Source organism: Temnothorax americanus, unplaced genomic scaffold (genome assembly GCF_048541705.1).
Source record: "Temnothorax americanus isolate GAGA-0224 unplaced genomic scaffold, ASM4854170v1 Scaffold53, whole genome shotgun sequence".
Classification (NCBI taxonomy): domain Eukaryota; kingdom Metazoa; phylum Arthropoda; class Insecta; order Hymenoptera; family Formicidae; genus Temnothorax; species Temnothorax americanus.
In genome coordinates this window covers 658957-681276 of record NW_027509688.1, presented here as the reverse complement: position 1 = coordinate 681276, position 22320 = coordinate 658957, and the positions used below count along the sequence as shown (strand labels likewise).

The 22320-nt window shown below is 30.1% G+C and overlaps 3 protein-coding genes and 1 long non-coding RNA gene across 12 annotated transcripts in view; 2 read left to right on the top strand and 2 right to left on the bottom strand.

Annotated features, from left to right (window-relative positions):
* The first annotated feature begins 794 nt into the window (after positions 1-794).
* Positions 795-9008, top strand: LOC143904527 (uncharacterized). Its single transcript, XM_077419283.1, has 6 exons — positions 795-1341; positions 2849-3129; positions 3476-3763; positions 3846-4128; positions 6425-6883; positions 8755-9008. Exons 1-6 carry the CDS (start codon positions 1246-1248, stop codon positions 9001-9003), a joined length of 1656 nt encoding a protein of 551 aa, XP_077275409.1. The 5' UTR covers positions 795-1245; the 3' UTR covers positions 9004-9008.
* Positions 9009-11965: 2957 nt separating this feature from the next.
* LOC143904533 (uncharacterized) lies at positions 11966-16684 on the bottom strand. The gene is made up of 2 exons (XM_077419299.1): positions 14261-16684; positions 11966-13992 (listed from the first exon to the last, which is right to left on the bottom strand). Exons 1-2 carry the CDS (start codon positions 14353-14355, stop codon positions 13662-13664), a joined length of 426 nt encoding a protein of 141 aa, XP_077275425.1. The 5' UTR covers positions 14356-16684; the 3' UTR covers positions 11966-13661.
* On the bottom strand, positions 16683-21124 carry LOC143904534 (uncharacterized). The gene is made up of 3 exons (XR_013258936.1): positions 21035-21124; positions 17906-18064; positions 16683-17271 (listed from the first exon to the last, which is right to left on the bottom strand). It is a non-coding gene; the product is annotated as an uncharacterized LOC143904534 (long non-coding RNA).
* Argl (Argininosuccinate lyase) overlaps positions 21120-22320 on the top strand; it is a 70281-nt gene continuing 69080 nt past the window's right edge. For 5 of the 9 annotated variants that reach the window (XR_013258935.1, XR_013258934.1, XM_077419289.1 and 2 more), the window contains exon 1: positions 21120-21234. Coding sequence is in view for 7 of the 9 variants with exons in the window: in XM_077419289.1 (XP_077275415.1) it covers positions 21214-21234 (21 nt within the window). In the remaining 2 variants the exon portion in view is untranslated. The remainder of the gene's footprint in view (positions 21235-22320) is intronic. The other 4 variants (XM_077419284.1, XM_077419288.1, XM_077419291.1 and 1 more) reach the window with 3 other exon arrangements.

Sequence of the window (22320 nt, the reverse complement as noted above, 5' to 3'; positions counted from 1 at the left end):
CTTTGATTGGCCGCGTTCAGCAGACACAACTGTTGAGTTCGTCTTAATCAACACTCTGCGTTAATTGGTTGGTTTTAAAAGTAAGAGCCAATCACGTTCGACTGCTACTGGGGGTCAATCATGTATTGTGGAACGTGGAAAGTGAAAAGTTTTATATGACTAGGAATGTTTGGTGTAAAACTTGGGGCAGACGGCTCCATGGCGTTTAGTCCTGTCATGGCAGCGTCACTAACACTAACTCAATATACATGTATGGTTGGTGTATGCGTGAGCCTCTGTGATACTTCGCGGCTAGTTCGATTCATCAAAAAGTCGAAAGAAGATTATTACGGTCGAATCGAATCGAGTCGAATCGAATTGATGAATCGAACTAGCCGCGAAGTATCACATACTACGTTTACGCGAGCGTTACTTCTGTAGTAACTTACGATAATTCCTTCGCGTAAACGAGATTTTGTAGGTAACTTACGATAATTAACTCCGCGTAAACGAGTGATATATCGTAAGTTACTACAGAAGTAACGCTCGCGTAAACGTAGTAACAGATAGGCTCACGCATACACCAACACATACATGTATATTAAGTTCGTGTTAGTGACGCCGCCATGACAGGACTAGACGCCATAGCGCCATCTGCCCCGAGTTTTACACCAAACATTCCTAATAGAAAGAGAGATTTTTCATTTTTCACGTTTCCACCCTAGAGGAAAAGATTCATGATTTGACCCCGAGCGGCTCTGCTGAACGCGCCCATTGGCTACCGCGTCGCTCTTTGCCGCGCGGCAAGCGTTTCCGTACAGGGAGTGTATAATCCCGCATGGTGACTGGTGACTGGTGAGTTGGTGAGTCGTGAGAATGCGTCACATGAAGAAACGTAGAAATGCGGAACGTTGAACCGGATAGATGAGAAATGTCATCGTTATCTTGAGTCGAGTGGAGTCGAGAGTTTCTCTCGGATTTATATATCGACGTGAGAGTATTTGTCATCGAAGAGTATTAAAGAGTCAAGTTTAGTAGTTGATTCAAAACTTACGTGAATAATATATGCATATTTGGATCTCTCGTCTTCCGTCTTTTCTCTTTACCGAGGCTGTATCGTCGCTGAATGTGCGATTATGCGAATGGGCGATAGATCAACATACGTTGATGTAATGATGATGAAAGAAACGCTTTAGGTGCGAAAAGAGGAGCGGCCTTAGATTGAGTAATACCTGCGTGACGATCCTAACCTAGTTTGACGATAAAATGAAGTCAGGCAACACGGACAAGCATAGGGGCACAATACTCCTAAAACCGGAGGAAAATGAACAAGTCTTTCAGCTGATAGGGAATCGATGCCAGGTAATATTTTTTAGAAAAATTTTTCGCGTAATTATCAGTGTCGTTACGAATATCTTGATATTGATCTATTGATTCAACATGGTTCAATTGATGAATAGTTTTAATAATTAGTATAATAACATTAATAGTTAGAATAACAATATAAAAAAAAACTGAAGAGATACATAGCCATATATTTATAAAAATGCATATAGTTAATTTGTAGTAAAAATGTAATTTTAAATAATTTAGTGTACTAAGGAAATGAGTGATATCATAGCATACATTGAAAAAAATTTAGTTTTTTTTTAGTTACGATTAATAATAATATAAAAAAATTCTATTATTTTATTTTAATGTTTATATAAATCCAAAAATATAATTTATTTTTTTTATTTACATATGTACAATAATACATTACTTATGAATACTCAAACTTTGTATTTATATAAATTTGTATAAGCAGTAAATGCATATCAATATTATAAAATATTTTGTATTGAAATATTATAATGGAATATGATGTTATAATATATTAAAGAAGTAATTATAACTTGTATATAATTTTACTTACTTTAGTAAAGGACATTAAAGAACATTTAACATTTCTTATCAAGACAATTGTTTATATAATTATAAGATAATTTTAATTAATTAGAAATTTATTTTTTATATTGTTTTTATAATTTAAACTATTATGTATATGAGGTATGGACAAAATGTTAGTGAACTCTGACATAAAATCCAATGTGACAATAGTGGTCGAACTTTAATATTGCAGATATGTAGCAGCACGTTTATACCATGTTCAGTTACAATTGTCTTCTTTGAATGCACATCTGTCAGTAGCTCTTTGTATAATAGTGTATTAGACACGTAGTCAATTTTTAAATTATGAAGAGCAATTAATGTTTATTTCTACCAACGTAGATTAACTTTAATTTTGGTTTAACTTACTTTTTATCTTTTCTTAGTTCTGAAAATTAGAAGAAGGTAAAAAGTAAGTTAAACCGAGATTAAAATTAATAGAAAAATAAAAAAAACATAATAAACGTAAAATCTCGTGAAACTTTGTAAAAATAGTACCAAAATTCATGAAATGTTAAAGATGATGTACGGTGAGTCTACTTTATGTTCTACTGTTTTTAAGTGGATTAAATGATTGAGAGACACAGTGCCGTCCTTCAACTTTATGTATTGATAAAAATGTTATGAGCGTGCTCGAACTTGTTCAAACACCAAGGAGAAACTTCAGGAGAAACTTAATGTTTATTCGTTATTTGTTCTCCATGATAATTTAAAAATCGACCCCGTGTCCTAGCACACTACTACACAAAGAGCTGCTGACAACAACATACATATTCAAATAAGACACAATTGTTACTGAACATAGTATAAACATGCTGCTGCATACCTGCAATATTGATGTTTAACCACTGTTGCCATATCAGATTTTACAGAGTTCATGAACTTTTTGTCCATACCTCATACATATTTTTTATATTGCTTGTTTGTATTGCTGTTTTAGTGTTTAGCAGCTGGTGTTATACAATTATATTTGACTGAAGCTCCCTTACATAAAGATTGGATTAAAAAGAATACAGGTATTATTACCTTGATAAGAGATAATCCAAGACGCAGTTTCTTTTTGCGATTATATTGTTTGCAAAGGAAGATAATGTTATGGGAACATGAAATCTATAATTCAATGGATTATAAAGCGCCAATGTCATATTTTCATACATTTGAGGCAGAAGATTGTATGGCTGGATTTAATTTTGCAAGCGAAACTGAAGCTATTACATTAAGGTATGTTAAGGCTTCTGGATATTTTCTGTCGTCATATGAGGTCATGACGAGGCGAAAAATAGCACACTGAGAATTCTTGCGTGTCAAATAATAAGATATTTGGATGAAAAAACACTTTAGCGCTTTAACACACTTATAATATGTTTCAAAAATTCTCCTTTTTTCTTGACAGTTAATAAACAACCGTAAAATGAATGTGATGAAGCCTAGTCTTGTAGGCTTATACACAACTGCATGACTAGGCTTTACATGAATTTAATATGAATAAAAGTGAAAAAAAGTTTTATTACAAGTACGTCAGGTTAATAAAAATAATTACTTTCTTATATTTATATTTTTTTAATAGAAATATACTTCTTGGAAAATTAAATGCTAAACGTCAAAGAAGGCAAGAAAGGAAAGCAAAAGAAATGCAAGCTAGTAGTACTTTGCCTTGGAAGAATCAAAGTAAAATATCATCCTTTAGTGTCACATCAGGTCCATCAGGTAATTTGTCAAATGGTGCGCATGCTACAGTTGGTGTTAATAGAAGTGCTTCTAGCAGTTCAATGTACAAAACTAAAAAGAAAAAAAGTGAACAAGATCTTAAGCGCAAGTTGACTAAGGATGATATCAGCCTCCCTTCTAATTTCAGGTATAGATTCAAATTTTATTTTGCATTATATGTTTATTAGTTATTTAAACCGTACATGAATATTACTTTTATGTCTTTACAGACATGTGGCACACTTAGGATGGGATGTTAATAACAAAGGTTTAGAATTAGATTCTGTAGATTCACAATTACAACAATTTTTTAATAATGCTGGTGTTTCGGAATATGAACTCCAAGATAAAGGTACTCGGAAGTTTATTTATGATTTCATTGAAAGGAACGGAGGTATGAGTGCAGTGCAAGAAGATATTCGGCCATTGGTTAATGCGAAAAATAGTAACGAGCCTCCTGCACTGCCACAGAGGCAGGAATATCCTCCACCTGTTCCAGCACGAACAATACCTGTGAGTTTTATTCTGATATTGGTAATATTAATGTTAATTAATAGTTTTATTAACTAACATTTTTGTTTTTTACTATATAAACAATAAGTATAAATTTTATTAAACAAATTATAATTTTCTATAAAATTTATATATAATAAAATAAAAATATTGGATATAATAAAGAAATTTATTATTATATTATTAAAATAAATGTTATTGATCGCAAACATTTTATACATATATAAAATTGTATTTCTTTTATAAAAACTTTTAAAATAATATTTTTAGAATACTCTGGCTAGTTACACTTATTTTCGAGTCCTTAATTTGTCACAAACCAGTCCGTGAGACCGCTCAGCTTTGTTGTATTGTTATTTTCAATCTAATTAATATTTTTGAGCTTGTGATATAGGAATTGGAAATACATAGTCTAAATAAGATTTATGATAATATCAAGTTAAGAAAATGATTTTAGTTTAAACTGAACTTATTATAAGGAAACTAGAAAATTATGTTATTATGTGAAAACTAGAAAACTGAAAAACATTCAGCGGTCCACTGGATCGAATATGGCAAACTAGGGTTAATACATATATTATAAAGATTATAAATATTAATATCTTATATTGAAAATTTTATTACATAATATTTTATTACATAATATTATATAAAATAAAAATATTTTTAGTAGATTATATACTAGATTAATATCTTTAATCTTTAAATCATAAACCTAATTTATACTTTTATACAAAGTAAGCCATTTTAATTAATCTCGCAATTATCTCCTAAACTATTCGTTATTTGAAAAAAATATTTAGAATAGAACTTACTTTATTTCGAGGGGGACATCTTTTGATGGTCACAAATCGTGTCTAGTGGAGATGCTTCTGAGATTTAAAGGTAACCTTTATTTTTTTTAATGACTTTTTCAAGAACCCTATATTTTATTTTAACACTTTTTCTATTAAACAATTTTTGAACAACTTTTGTCTGAAACACTTTTTTATTTGTCTAATATTTTTTTAGATATTTTCAAGAAAAATTCAGTAAATTTTTCAATATTTAGCTTACGATATCTTGTAATTGTTTGTTGGAGTGAAAAGTGGTACAGGACTTTTTGACTTGATTTGGTCTTAAGAATATGCTGTTGCAATAGTGTCCAAAAATAGAATATTGTATAAATTACGTTATAACATATCTAAGTGTTTATAAAAGTAGGGGCACTATCGCAGCAGCATATTGTTGAAACCAAATTAAGTCAAAAAGTTCTGTATTATTTTTCTCTCCAATAAACAATTATCAAGATATCATAAGTTAAATATTGAAAAATTTACCAAATTTTCTCCTAGAATATCTAAAAATATATTAAGCAAATAAAAAAATGTTTCAAACAAAAGTTATTCAAATTGATTAATAGAAAAAGGTGATAAAATAAAAAATAGAGTTCCATTAAAAAAAAAGGTTACTTTGAAATCTCATACACCTCCACTAGGCAAGATTTGTGTTCATCATAAGATGACCTCAAAATAGAGTTAGTTCTATTTGAAACATTTTTCCGAATAACAAATAATTTGGGATAATCACTTGGATTAATTAAAATAGTCCTATAAATATATACATACGTATATATGTATATATATATGTATGTATGTATGTATGTATGTATATATGTCAAGCACAAAGACTAAAAACGCTCACTGAGCGAAAAAACCGATTACAACGCGTTCTGGCATATCCAAAAAGGCCACAACGCGAAATTTGTGTCAAAAATGCTCACAACGCGTTCTAGCAGTGTGAAAATATCACAATGCGTTGTGGACGCTTATTGATACAGCCATGACATGATGTGATAAAAATAAAATTATAAAGAAACTAAATTATAAAAAAAAATTAACAGTTAGTCTACATAAGGCTAACTGTTAATTATCTTTATAATTTTATTTCTGTCAAAAACATCCACATTGCGTCATGGCTGTATCGATAAACATCCACAACACGTTATGGCATTTTTACATTTCCAGAATGCATTGTAAGCGTTTTTGAAAGTTCCACGATACAAATTTTGCATTGTGGCCTTTTTGAATATGCCAGAACGCGTTGTGGTCGGTTTTTTCGCTCAGTGAGGATTTTCGGTTTTTGAGCCCAACATATATAATCTTATTTTTTTATGATATATAGCTTTTTACATAGTTTCATATATATTACATTAATAAATTTAAAATACTAATATTTTATATATAACATTAAAATATAATATTAAAATAATATATAATTGTATATATAACAATAAAAAAGTTATATTGTGTTTCAGCATCAAACACGTATTGCTCCGCCTTTACCTCCAAATCGTTTTAGCACATCTTCTGCATTACCAAGTGTGCCATCTAGCCTACCTCCGAGTGTACCTTTAATTGTTTCGTCCAATATTCCACCAGTACACAGAATCTTACCATCAAGACCACCTCCACCAACTATAACATCGGCACCGGCTCTTCCGCCACCTCCACCTCCACCTCCACCTCCACCTCAAGCTCAAGCTCAAGCTCCAGCTCCAGGTCTAGCTCCAGCTCCAGCTCTAGCTCTAGCTTCAGCTCCAGTTAGAGCTCCTTCGAAAATCAGTACAAACATTCCTGCACCACCACCTCTGCCACCTTTATCAGACTTGAGTAGCCCCAACAGCACAAATGTTACTAATAACAATAATGAAGACTCAATCACAGATCTTAGACCAATGCTCATGGAATCTATTAGAAGCGGTACAATTTTAAGGGTATGTACAAACATGAGTGATCTATGATATTTTTGACAGAGAATTAATTTGTTTTACAAAAATTTATCAATTTTTTTCTTTTGCATTTTCTCTTTTATACTAAAATTACATAAACGTAATTATATGTATAAAAATACTATTTTTCTAATTTTTTAGATCTTTGTATTTTAATCTTTATTATAGAATTGATGTATATGTAATATGTGATACTGTATATCCATAGACAACGATTCATCCCATGTCAAACTAGTGAAGCAAGTTCGAAAAATACCTATACCGTTCCATTTAGTAGATTCATGTATATGTGTATATTTTATATACATGTATGTGAGTTTGTGTATATGTGTGTGTGTATATGTGTGTATGTATGAGTGAGTAAGTGAATGAGTGAGTAAGTGAGTGTATATGTGTGTGAATGTATGTGCGTATGTATATGTATGTATGTATGAGCTCGTGTATGCGCGTGTACACATATGTACGTGTGTGCGTGTATGTGTGTGTGTGTGTGTGTACACTGAGAACTGAAAATATATTGACAAGGGGTACAAGAATATGCAATAAAAAATAGGTCAAATTTAAAAAATTCAAATTTTGTATATGACCCTGACTTGACCTTAACGACGCCATCTAAGATCAAACTGGTAAGATCAGTAAATAGATCTTTTTAAACCCTATAAGTTTTGTCCAAAACATTTTTTTGTAAAATGCATAGTTTTTGTAAAATTAAGGGATTTTCATACTTTTGGTAAACCCTGTATATAAATCTACTAGATAGGACAGGATGGATATATCTCTTTCAGACTTACTTTACAAGTCTAGTATGGGACAAATCGTTGTCCATGGATGTAATATGTGATGCTGTATGCATCTTGTCTATGCATTGTGTAGTACGTATAAGAGTATCTACTTTACTAGAAACCAAGTATATAGCAATAAATAGTTATTTTATTTTTAATTCCATGTTACTGTAAAATTAGGATTGTAGAATTAAAATTCTTTCACTTCTATATAGAGTTTTGTTTTTCATGTTTTCTAAGATAATTATAATCTCTAATTATATTGTAACGTTTTTTAATTTTAATTAATTTGTTTTATATTTATACTTTAATCAAATGTACAATATCATTTTGTTTTATCATTGGACTATCAAAACTTACAAATGGTATAGTGTGTAGATTATATGAATAATGTTATACTTTAATTCTTGATAAGAAATTTCTGAAATCATAAAATACTCAAAAAGATTGATTTCTATTGTGATAACGAGAGATAAGATTATAATTCTATTTCTATACTTTTAATCTTTTATAAATTTTTGCTTCCTAAAGATTAAAGAAAAAAAGTACATTTTAAACAAATATTAAAATTATATAATAACTTACTTAGTGAAATACTATATTAATTCTGAAATATTATAATATGTTAAATGAGAATAGAATAATATAATTAAAATTATGCTGTTCTCGGACTCTATTGTATATAAAAATGAAAGAAGAAAGCATTAACTTTCTGTTCTTTAATATTTTTAGTATTTAGTTTAGTAAATACGTTTAAGTAATATAGAAAATGGTATAATATAGAAAATGGAAAAATAAGGTAGAGAGAGGGAGAGAGAGAGAGAGAGAGAGAGAGAGAGAGAGAGAGAGAGAGAGAGAGAGAGAGAGAGAGAGAGAGAGAGAGAGAGAGAAATAAACGATGAAAAAAGGAGAAGAAAGAAAAGGAAAAAATAATGAGGCAAAATCTAATTATTTTTATTTGAACAAATTACAAATATTTCAAGCTAATTAATTGAAAAAAAAAGAAATGAAACAATCTCAATCTTAGTCTTAATTATATCAGAAACATGATTTGATAGATATTTTACTTTATAGAAAGTTGATAAAACAGAGATCAAACCAGCATTAGTTGAGGATTCAAGGGGAGACTTGCTACGACAGATACGTGAAGGGATTGAACTGAAACCTGTTCGAAATGAAGCAAAATCTAATACAGTACCTGCACTTCGTGGTGGTTTAGCCGACGCATTATCTAGAGCTCTGGCTGAACGATCTCGTGCAATTCATAGTGAAAGCGAAGAATCCACTAGTGATACTACTGACGATGATGAATGGGATGATTAAATCAGGTTAGTTAATCAATTTATATTATGTATTTTAATCATATGCTTATTAAGTCTGTTATATGTCATCTTTACTGTATTTATTTTTTATATTAACAAAAATACACAAAAATTCTTTCAGATAAAAAGTTTGTAATAACATACTACTGTGATAAATATATTATTGATAGAGACATTAACAAAGTTATCTATAAATAACATAAATGACTCAATTTTAATATCCAAAGAAGAATATAAATTAGATAAAAATATTTAAAGGGAGCCACTTAGATATAAAATTGAAAATAAAGGCATTATATATACAAAAAATAGGGCAGGTAAGGGCAGATTATAGCTATTCTAATATTTTAATATTTTACAGAAAGAAAGTTACAATATGTTTGGTATAAGTGTTGACATGTAAATATTTTTTTAATTAGTAGAGTTTGAAGAAGTCTTTTGCACAAAAGTTGCTTTACGGAGTATCTATGTTGCAATTTCTAAAATATATACAATCATTCTTTAAAGTCATTTTTCAACTATGATATTTCAAACAGAATAATATATCTGGATTAAAATAAATACATAGTTTGTATGTGCGTGTTATATAATAAGTAACTTTATTAGAAAAATAAATAATGAAATATCATGAACAAATAATTAGAATCAGACCTTTCTGCTTCAAACATATTATTAATCTGTCATAACAATGCTCTATAATAAAAAATAAAAAAATAAATATTTTATTTAAGAAACTACTAATTTTGAAATATCTTTAGAAAACGAATGATTTGAAATCTACACGTGTGTAAATCATTGTACAAATCTTACAAAATAAAATAATTTTTATCTAAAAAATTTGTTATATATCTTTACTAGATATACTTATAGTTTAATACTTTAATCAAATGTTACATAATTTGTCTGTTTCTTTTCCAGCTGCACTGGTTGAACTAGACTGAATTGGTGCAATAAGTTCGAGTGAGACAAGTATATTCTGTTTTACTCTAATTTACTGCATCAGTGTGACTCAGTTCAGCTAGTGCAGCTAAAAGAAACAAACTCAATATTATATATAATAAGGTATAATATTATATAATTATAGAAATGAGAACTGTTAAAATTTTATTTGACATAAGGTATTAAGGGGATCCTATAGTGGTAGTCATTACCGACATTTAATTAAATACATACAACTTTTAATTAGCTTTACGGAATTGCGAAACTCTTTTACAGAATTAAAGTACGCCCAAAAATGTAGAGCGCTATAATTGATTTTAAAAATTAGATATAGGCGCTGTAGGGAAAACGTGTAAGAACAATATCGTGCAATTAAAACTTAAGAGCCACTTCGACCAAGCTCCGATTAACTTAATGGCTGATTTATGATGGCCATGTGCTGGTCTACAACCTTGCTTTATGCTAGGTCTACAATGCGAGTCGTAAAGTCGTGAGTCGTAAGAATTGACCAATCACAATCGAATTTGAGGAGAATCATCGACTGTGATTGGTCAATTCTTACGACTCACGATTTTACGACTTGCATTGTAGACCTGCATTAGTGCCCGTCTACAATAGGTGTTTTAAGGTGATCAAAGCTGTCTGTAATACCTACACTCGTTTTTAACAATATTTGCTTCGTATAAAAATTCTACAACTTGATGTTACAAAATGAGGGTGCAGGTCCATTCAGTAGACATCAAGGAATATCATACAGCGTTTGTAGAATTAGGCTGAGACTCCAAACAAAAAAGTTAAACGAAAAGTACGATAATGTACGTACATTACGTTCACGTAATGTGTTTAATAGCGCTATCGCGATTTGTCTGATTGACCGAAGCCGAATCGGCCTTTATTGTTTCACGCTCGAATTACTGAAGACCTTAAAGACCATTGCACACAAAATGCATAGCTTAGCATAAGGCTGAGTTTCCACTGAGCGCGTCACGCGTCGCGTCGTCCGAGTTGAACCAATCAAAACATCCCATTTTGATCCCGTCACAAGAATGTAATGAAATTAATAAAAAACGAGCGACGGCTAAAACCTTCTGAAGGTCACTCAGGAGGGTGACCTTGACAACATATGTCAAGGTCAAGGTCATCGGAGGGTGGTCCCTATTACTGCATAATTACCTTTTTCATTCGTATAACCTTTTGATTATTCATCCTTGAGGCATGTAAGAACTAAAAAAAATAAAAAAAATAAAAAAAATAAAAAAAAATAATTAATTAAATGTAAAATCACTAACAGTATTCATGCCTTTACAAATACACATGCACCATCGCACATACATATATATGTATATACATACATATATATATTTAACACACACGAATACATGAATTTATGTAACATACACAATATGAAATTTAATAAGTAACGTAATGTATGAAAGTCTATTAATGCACACATATTAATACATATATAAATTCAACGCACAATATGAACGCATAATATCAAAACACAATATCAATATATTAACGCAACTGAAAAAATTGCACATACATGTTGCCATTAATTAAAAGTAAAATGTACACAACGCAACAATACAATCAATACATTAATAAATATAATATAAGTTAAACAATATAATTTGAAAATAAATAAAATGCAATAAAAAAACACGCAAAGTTATATATAATGTTATTTGCAAGCGAACAAAACATGCAATAAATGAACACACAATACTGGGTAAGTATAATATATTACAATCCATTATAAGAATAAGAATCAATGAAACAGTAGCCTCAATAATTAAAATATGCCCGTAAAACATAACTCAACATGACAATTAAACATTATAAGAAGAAAATTTATAAATGGGAAACGTTTAAAAGTTTCCTATTTTTTGTGGTAACCCGTTTGCACGATTTATTATGCAGCGATAATGTGTAATATATACGCATACGAAGATATAATTTTATCAAAAATGAAGTAGGGAAATTTGGACATGGCGGTTCAAAAGTTATATTTTGTGTTAATTGGAATAAATAATTGCCAATATTTTTCTGGATACAATTCTTCTCAAAATTTTTTACAAATACTTCTTCTAATTTATGAATATAATAACAAAAGTCATTACTTGGTATGTTTAATTTCCCAAACAAATTTCCTTCTTCGTTTTCATAGGCTCGAAAAAAACAATATAATGTTGTATTATCTAAGACAGCCATATTATCATTCATATATTTTGTACATATATTACAAGAATGTATTGCTGTACATCTTTTAATTAAAAATCCGCAAATATATTTAAATGCGTTTTCTTCTGGCCAGTTCTGGCAGATCCATTGAACGATATTCATGAGTCGGAATATTAAAAATGTTATGCGCCGATGATGAAGCAGTAAATTCCGAAACAGTGGACTCTTTATTATCTAACGTTCCAATAAGATTTAACATATCATCATTATCAGAAGCACAATTTTGCGTATCCGAATGTTTTAATAATGTTGTACTAAAAAGTTTTTTAAAGGAGCGCTTAAATTGTATAGGTGTCGGATTAAGACAATTACCGCCTTGTTTCCGGACGGAACCAAAAAAATTTTCGACACAATCTTGATTCAATCTACGTGTTCGGAGATATGGAAAATTATGATTTTTTAATGTTTCCCAAAGCTGAATGATGCTATTAATTGTTATCTGCCAGCATTCAAAGCATTTAACTTTTACATATTGACCATTATTATTATTACTAACTACTTTAATACTTTTTATAAGATTTGACATTTCTTGCAAAAACTGCATTTGTTTTTCACTTTCGGTAAAAACTTTTCCATATTTTTTAGGATTATTTACGGCGGACGAATTTAACATATCGAACAACTTATCAAAATGATCAATTAAATCTATAGTTCCAACAACTTCATTCGGAAGAAGACCGACAGACATCTGTGTACACATTCCTGCACATTCCATGGTTACTAAGTACTTGTACGGCATATTTAACTTTCATTCTCATAAAGTTATTTGGGTTCATATGAATTTTTGATAATTTAGGAGCTGCTCTTATTCATTGTTTGACGTCTTGCATATAAAACTGTCTAATATGATCCCACGAAGCTACTTTATTATTAAATTCAAAATTATGTTTTAACAAATTATTTCGGGTTGCTTTTATTAAATGTGGAGTGTCAAAAATGTAAACTAAATTTTCTCCGTTAACTGAAAAAGTTGAATTTTGTGTAAATATTCCTAAATCACGGGACAGTTGTATAAAATTAGAACCCATGTCCGTAACCAATGCATGCACCATAGCACCTGTATATTTCTTAATTTAATTATTGTATCAAATATCAGATTTTTTAAAAAGTTTATTTGGCATGTAGTCTCTACAAAACAAAAAACAATAGACACTTTCCAATTACCTGCAATACTACGTGCCATAATAACTAAAGCGCTTCTTGCAGGTTTAGATGATTTTTTATCACCAATGTCTTCGAAACCAATTATTTCATCCCGTGATATATTATAAAATAAATGAGCTTTTAAACTCATTTTGTCTGCACATATTATCCAATGACGTTGTACGAGAGGCAACGTATTCAATTTTAATTTAAGTGCTTCAAAAATTTTATCATTTATACCAGGCTCAATATTCCATTTTTGCGTAAATAATTGTAGAGAACGTACAGAAGGCAATGCAATTGAATCTTTCAATTCCCGGTACATTCGTGGACTTAAAAAAAATAATGATAAAGCAAATTTCTTAAATTCGGGATCATATCTTCTGCCACGCTTACGTTTTGTGGGTCGATTTGTGCCGCTAATATTCTATTAAATTTTTCCGGTAATAACTTACGGCCTAGTTTTATTAGTTGATCGAATTCGTTTTCTTCTTCAACTTTTGTAGCTTTCTTCTTCTTTTCCATACGAAGCCGTCGGATTGTTTCACGCATTACTTTATTTTGCGCCTTTAATTTTTGGAACTTTTCTCGCAATTTCCTTTTTCTCGGGCTAACATCAGACGATTTAGTCCTAACTGCAGGCTTCTTGATAGTGGATGTGCTCCTATAATATATTCCAAACGTTAGATCATAGCACAAAGATTATTTTTAAATATGATATATGTAATTATGTAACTATTTTGCTGTAAGAGACAAAAACAGCAAAATAATATTAAATAAAATCTAAAGTTAAAAGAAATTTAAATATAATGTGTTAATAAATAAATTACATATATCCTGATAATTATATTTTATAAGAAAACTTTTATTACATAACAAATAAAGAAAATAAAAATACATGTTTAACTGTAAATTAGTAAAGAAAAACTTACGGTTGAGTTATTTCTACGTCACTGACAATAATTGGGACGATTGTTTGTGAAGTTTCTGCTTTGCTGAAAATATACATTTTTTTTCTTTTAGCCATTATTGTTAATAAACGTAAACAAGTCCTTTATTAATATAAATTACCTATTATCTTCTTGCACTTACATTTCTGCAACAGTTGCCTCAGCACATATGTATTTCTGCAACAAAAAATATGTATCATATAATATCTATTATAAAATATAATATTATAACAAATAGAACATTTATATTTAGCATACCTATCTACTTTCTCTTTAACCACATTTTCCTCATTTTGTTGTGTTGTTTGTTCGGGTGCTGTGTTGTCCCTAAAAGATTTTAATTATTTTATGTTTTTATATGTTACTTTCGCGTAATACATAAAAAATAATGTAAATATTGTTAGATATTGTTGCTATTATTATTTTTTATGTACTACTATCTTATACCAGTATTATTCAATTTTATACTTTTTTATGAAACAAAACTAATTTAATTAAATAAAATATAGTGGGTACAGCATCTGGGTGAAAACGAGCCCTAACTTTATTAATTTTGTACCATTTGTTTTCAAAATGCAAATAGCACAAACGACAATTCTAGTGGGCATATTCTGGACCTTTAGGTTCTAGATCCAGCCTTCCACATGCTCGTACCCATTGCAGCCATTTGTAAATGTTGTACCATTTTACCAATGACAAAATAATGCACACATTACAATAAAAAAAAATGGGTGCAAATTACAAACTTGCACATTGCTTTCTCATTATTACAGGAAGCTTATTTTATTTAATGTATAAATTTAATGTATATGAGGATGCTTTTATTTTATTTAATGTATAATTATTAGTATTTATTTTGTTGGCTTCCTCATAGAGAAAGCTTTGTGAGCAAAGGGTTCTACTTGCACACTTAAAAACTATAAAGAAGCCCGATATCTCAATATTTGCGGAAGTTAGAGCAAATTTACCGAAATTTATATAACTCCAGAACTAATCAACCAAATCTTAACGAATTATATATGAAATAGGGGTAGAAAAGACTGAAAAATATAATAAAATTAGAAATTAATCGATATCTCCAAATTTGCAGAAATTAAAGCATAAACAAACATTTCTGCAAATTCAAAATTTTATTAAAAAAGAATCCCTTGATTATTAGCAATTTTTATTAATTCTATTACATTCTTCAGTTTTTTCTACCCCTATTTTATATATAATTCGTTAAGATTTGGTTGATTAGTTCTGGAGTTATAGAAATTTCGGTAAATTTGGCATGTACACACATACATAGACACACACACACATACATACATACAGACCAATTTTTCGACGTTTTAGAACATTCTGAACGCATTCAGAAAAACAACAAAAAATTTTTTTTTTTAACGAAAACAAAGTTTCCTCTATGAGGAAGCAATATAATTTATATAAAAAATAATAATATTATATAAAGCAATGTGTTATACCTGTCTTGTTCTTTTGGAAATTTAAAAAAATGTTGCACATCAGTAAACTTCTTAACGCATTCTGGTACTGCACAGCTTGGCTTTCTTATCGCATTTATTTTTAATTATTATGCAGCAACACCTGAAACAAAGCTAAGATCAAAGTGCTTCCAAGAGAATTGAAAACTTATATAATATTTATATAGGTTCCCTTAGAAAAAAATTTCTCTTTTATGTTTCCTTCGCTTTTATCACTTTTATCACTTATTTCACTTTTATCACTTTCTTCACTTTTTCGTTTACTTCATTCTTTCACTGTCTTTATACTTTGTAAACTCTTTTCACTTTAATCACATAAACGTATTCAGAGTCTGTCAAACACTTCTAACAGCTCTTAATAGCATTCAGTGACTAATTGAGCTAATTTCCTCCAAATTTCTGTTCCAATACAGATAGGCATTTACTTAACTGACCATTTAAATTCTAAGAGGGAGCGGAGCAGAACGGAGAAAGGAAGAGCAATTGAGAAAGAAGTTCAGAGAACGACGTTCAGATGGGGTTAGTGGGCGCATTTTGGACAACAAGAAATCAGGAGAGTTGCGCTACTGTATATACTGTGCTTTAGTATTCCAAACAAGTTATACATCTTATGTCACAACTGTTTTATGTTATTGTTAACTTTTAATACTAATCGTATAATTATAGAATACCTAAGAACCCAGAGGAACGTCAAAAATGGTTTGAAAACATGGGATTAAATGGAACCTGACTAACAAGGAGTGTTTTATTACTCATCTTGCGGACGATTCATTAAAAGTCTTTTTTTTTGCGAATGTCCCGCATTTAATAAAATTAGCACGAAACAATTTCTTTGACTCTGGATTTCATGTAGAGGGACATATTCTCAATAAGGATTGCTTAGAAGAATTATTAATGCTCAACTCAAAAGAATTGAAATTAGCACATAAAATAAGTAGAGCGCATCTAGATGTTAAGGGAACACAAAGACAAAATGTTAGAATGGCGGCTCAAGTTTTTTCTAATTTGAATGCAATGGCCATACAGTGGTGTGGAGAAAACGGATTATTAAAGTCTAAACAATGGAAAGAGACAGCTGATATACTAAAATTATTTAACAATTAGTTCGATATTTTTAATAGTCAAAATAAATATGGACACCATAATGGTTTAGTTTAAATGCGTACGGAATAAATTTAGATCAACAAAATAAAACGATCAATAGTATGACAGAGTTTATTAAAGAAATGAGAGTGGGACAAAGATCTGCATTACTACAATTCCAAAAAGGCATTTTATTATCCAATAAATCTTTAATAGAGATGTTCTTATATATCCAAAAGCTATATTCATTCGAGACGCTTCCAATAGAATATATAATTATACACGCAGACTGAATCAGGACGTATTAGAAAATTTATTTGCGTATTTAAGAATGATGGGCGGAGGACATGACCATCCAACACCAGTGGAATTGCAAAATCGGCTCATGTGGTATATCCTAGGAAAACATTCTGCATCCGTAATTACCTGAAAAGAAAATACTGAAGGAGATAGCAATTGTATAAATTTAATAGATGTTGAGGATACACGCTGTAATAATTTGAACACTCCAAAATGCTCACAGTTTCTATATAATAGATGAAAATGAAGTTATGATTGAAGAAGAAGAAGAAGAAGAAATATTTATGGACACTTCAGAAGTAGCTAAGATTTTTACACATGAAATAGAAGAATTAGTTAATAATACTAATGAAATAGTTGATAGTGAAGGTATGAATTAATATCCTTTTGTCTGTGAAATTATTGTATATTATAATTATCATTTTTTTTACATCGTTTGCAGTGAATTAATGAATTAGGTGACCTATGCAACAAATACAGGTTTCAAATATATAGATTAATTATATTTAAAACCTGTATTGTATACGCGGTAATATTAACCATAGATAATTATGGTTAAATAGATAAAAATTGATCGTCTTATATGTATATAAATTTATTTAATATTTATGTTTACAGCATTAAATGTAAACAGTTATAATCCTAGTCTACAAGAATTAAGATTACTGGAAACTTTTGAAAATATTATAGCTCGTGAAAATATAGAAAAAAATGCACTTTTATATATATCTGGATACGTTGCACATAGATTTAGAAATACCTATCCTGAATTGGGTGTTCCTACAAAAACCATTCCTCAACTCTCCAATGATTGGCTTTCTTTTTTCTCCAGAGGCAATTGTATTTATCCAAGTATCAGTTTTCTTGAAGCTACTCAAATAATGAATCATGAATTTGAAAAATTTCTTCAATCTGGAATCTAAAATATTTTATAAATTAACAGACATTGTTTGTAAACGAATTAATTATAAGATTCCCCAAAAAGTTATTGCGTGCTTGGTTCGAACTAGGACATATATCAGATTGCGAAACATAAATAAAGAAATTGTGTTAAATAATCAGAAAAAAATAAATAAAAAAATGTATAAAATGAGTAATAAGAAGCAAAAACTATAAATAAACATTATTAAATTAAATAAGTTTATTATTATTTGTAGTATTATTATTCTATTAGACTTTAAGTTTAAATAAATATATTTTATTAATGTACGATTAATTGAGTATTCGAATTTCGTGGTTGCATTCCTGGGCATTTCTTATTGGCTCAATGCACGTTGCGTCACTACACGTGACGTCATCATGCGCAATGGTACACCTTTATATTTACATCATGCTTACGTCCATGGCCCAAGCAGAAGACACATTGATTTATAGATGGCCAATAGAAAGGCCACGTATATAAAGTATAAGTATTTAGAGAGCATCTAGGAGAAAGAGGCGCCAACGGGTCATGTAACCAACCACTCCGTAATTGGCTGGTAACAATATAGAAGAGCGCAGGGTAAATATGCATATTAGGTCAAACCTCACCGATGACTTTGACCTTGACATATGTTGTCAAGGTCACCCTCCTGAGTGACCTTCAGAACGTTTTAGCCGGCGGTCATTGTTTATTAAAAAGTTATAAACAAAAAATGTTTCGAAAATATAGCAGCTATTTTGAGTATTGGAAGGCATAAATGACTAATATATTGTCGAAATAGTTCACGCATACACTTTTCACGCAAACCGAAGTTTACGCACACCTCCCCCTGCTTTCGGGGAAGGTGCGGTAGTCCCGAAATAGTTCACGCATACACTTTTCACGCGAACCGAGGTTCACGCACACCCCACCATGCTTTCGGGGGAAGTGCGGTAGCCCCGAAATAGTTCACGCATACACTTTCCACGCGAACCGAGGTTCACGCACATCCCCTCTCTGCTTTCGGGGGAGGTGCTGTAATAAAAGATAAAATATATATGTTTTTACATGCAGTTTATTACTTTTGTGTATTTAATTTGCATACTTAAAATTTTGCGTATTTTGTCCAAGTGTATGCGTGAACTATTTCGGGACTACCGCACCTCCCCCGAAAGCACGGGGGGTGTGCGTGAACCTCATCGGTTCGCGTGGAAAGTGTATGCGTGAACTATTTCGGGGCTATCACACCTCCGCCGAAAGCATGGGGGTGTGTGTGCGTGAACCTCGGTTCGCGTGAAAAGTGTATGCGTGAACTATTTCGGGACTACCGCACCTCCCCCGAAAGCAGGGGGGGGTGTGCGTGAACCTCGGTTCGCGTGGAAAGTGTATGCGTGAACTTTTCATGCGTGGAAAGTTAATATGTGAGATGCCACATGGGTTAGATGACGCGCTTTAAAAGTAGTCAACTGTTTAAAGCGCGTCATCTAACCCATGTAAGTATTCTCTGTTTTAACAAAAAGACTTCAATTTATCAACAATTTACTACTTTAAATGTTGTGTTTTGGTAAAGCAGCGACTTTCTCGCGAAATAAAGTATTCTCTGCTTAAAAAAAAAAAAACGTAATATTAGTCATTTATGCCTTCCAATACTCAAAATATCTGCTATATTTTTCAACTTTTTTTGTTTATAACTTTTTAATAAACAATGACCGCCAGCTAAAACCTTCTGAAGGTCACCTTGACAACATATGTCAAGGTCATCGGTGAGGTTTGACCTAATATGCATATTTACCATGTTGTTAAATATAGAGATTTTATTATAAAACTTTTATGAAAAATATTTTTTGATATCTCAAATATTTTTTTAGATATATTGAGAAAAGTAAAAGCCGCTCTACATATGAGTGGTGGTTTCACCCCTTAAAACCGTTTTTGGGCAGCAACAAAAAATTTCTGAATTCATCTTTTTACCCTTCTTACATGTGTGGGAAGTTTCATTAAAATCAGAATTTTTGAGTTCGCGAAGTTCCCTTGTAAGTTGGTTTACGTTTAACCTGCGATGTGATTTTAAGTTAAATACCTGTCTTTAACTTTAAGAATAAAGTTTAAATTTTAATTAAAAAATCTTGTGTAATATATTTCTGTCTTTATTTTGTCTCATATTCAATGTAATTTAGTTTTAATTTGATTTTAGTCTTGCATTTATTATTGTATAGGGAATTATTTATTACTTTGACATCAAACAGACATCAAAATGATAGTTATAATCACCATCAAGGTATGGAACGTTTTACAGTCATAATGTCATCATTTTGATCACTTTTTTTGACATCATACCCCTCATCAATTTGATGATAATTTGACATAAGTAGGTCATTTTGACTAGGATGTTTTCACTGGAAAGTTTATGAAATTTATTAATTTTTTGTTCAATAATTGTTTTCATGCTGCACTATATTATACAAAAATATTATACAAAACTGTCACTAACTTTAATAAAGTATTAAAACAGGAACCATTTGTTGTATGTTTCCTCTATATAAAAGACATGTGGCAATCAATCCATAATCATGTAACAATCAACCCAGGGTATGGGATAAGTTGTCACATTTGCATGATTTTGCTTAGAATTAAATAACTTTTTTGTATATAAATATATATAAGTCAATATATTTTTTTCTTACACCTAAAGGATGTAGCTACATTATAAAGTAATATACGATATTATAAAATATTGCAAACATTTATTTTAAAAGTATTTGAAAAATGTGACAACGTGAACGGGTCTTCCCTATTTAGATACTGTCTAAATTCTAGAATTATAGAATAAATTAGAAATATATTTTCTTCCTATATTTATAGAAAAAAATCTAGAAATTTTAAAATCAACTCTGTTTCTAAAGATACAAATTTAGTAATTTCGATTCATATTAATGTTAGTATCTCTTAGAGAGAGAAATCTCTGAAAAAAAAAAACACATTAATTACCATTTATCATCGAGTGAGAAACTAAATATGTTTCGTGTAATTTGCGTAAGCTAGGGTTATCTAAAACGATAACGACATCGTATTTTTTTTCAGTTCCATTTCACAAACACGTGAACTTTCGCAGACAAACTTTCATACAGTTCTCATATAGACATCAGTGAAGTTGAAAAGTGTAGATAATGGATAAAAAGTTACAACAGGTAAGCCAGGAAATTTGAATCAGTTATAATAATCTATTAATATATTATATTATATAATACTCTACCTATTACATAATAAATGCATATTTATTCTTATATATTAATATGTAAACAGACGATAAACTCCAGTTGTATTTTTATATTATCGTGTTAAAATTATCTACATTTGCTATTCCATCAAATAATGCATGCGAAACATATGCGAACATTTATAAATGCACCGAGTAAGTTATTATCTCTATCTACCTGCAATCTACCTCTATTTACCTTCGTGCATTTAAAGAATAGGGAAAATTGAATATAAAAAAGATGCAATAAAATTATTTAAAAACGATGCAATTGAGTAGTACAGTTCCATATTTTATAAAAATATAACTATAAGTTTTCTTTAGGACAATTAACTTATCTTATTACTTTATGGATAAAGATACTAAAGCAAGGCAAACAATGAATATACCGGGTGTTTGAGACCACCCGTACACCCCTTTTCTTTCAAAAACTAAGCATTTTAAAGAAAAACGTTTTAGACAAAAATTGTATGGTTTTGAGGGGAGTTATAAGATGGTGTCATTGGTTTGACCTTGGGTGGCATCGTTAAGGTCAGGTCAAGGTTACCTTCAGTTTCTTAAGTGGAACCCTTTATTTTTTATTGCATATTCTTATAGCTTATCGTCGAGAGCTTTCCAAAACACTATAACTAAGTATTTTTTCATTAAGTACTTTTCGAGTTACAAGACTTGAAAGTTACAGTATTGTGACAATATTTTGTTAAGTATTTATAATTCAAATTCTTTACTTTTTATTTTTGCAAACAATACGAATCAATTAATGTAAAAAAAACATAATTTTCTTAAAGAAAAAATATTTTGACATAAAATATAAAATGTCTCATAAAATGTTAATTTTTCGTTGTCTTTTAATATTTTTATACGCAGATATGATAAAATAAATAAATTAAATAATTTAATGTAAAAAAGGCATAATTGCATTAATATTAGTGGAAGAATGTGCCGATTGCAACGCGCAATTGTATAAAAATAAGCTTTTCATTAAAATAAAATTTTCAAGACTCCTGTTGAGCTGCCC

Bases quoted from the DNA above. Each gene is read 5' to 3' on its own strand.
- LOC143904527 (XM_077419283.1), top strand. From the start codon at position 1,246: ATGAAGTCAGGCAACACGGACAAGCATAGGGGCACAATACTCCTAAAA. The intron at 1,342-2,848 runs GTAATATTTTTT...TTGCTGTTTTAG, and splicing joins TGATAGGGAATCGATGCCAG to TGTTTAGCAGCTGGTGTTAT. The intron at 4,129-6,424 runs GTGAGTTTTATT...ATTGTGTTTCAG, and splicing joins TTCCAGCACGAACAATACCT to CATCAAACACGTATTGCTCC.
- LOC143904533 (XM_077419299.1), bottom strand. From the start codon at position 14,355: ATGGCTAAAAGAAAAAAAATGTATATTTTCAGCAAAGCAGAAACTTCA. The intron at 13,993-14,260 runs GTAAGTTTTTCT...AATATATTATAG, and splicing joins GACGTAGAAATAACTCAACC to GAGCACATCCACTATCAAGA.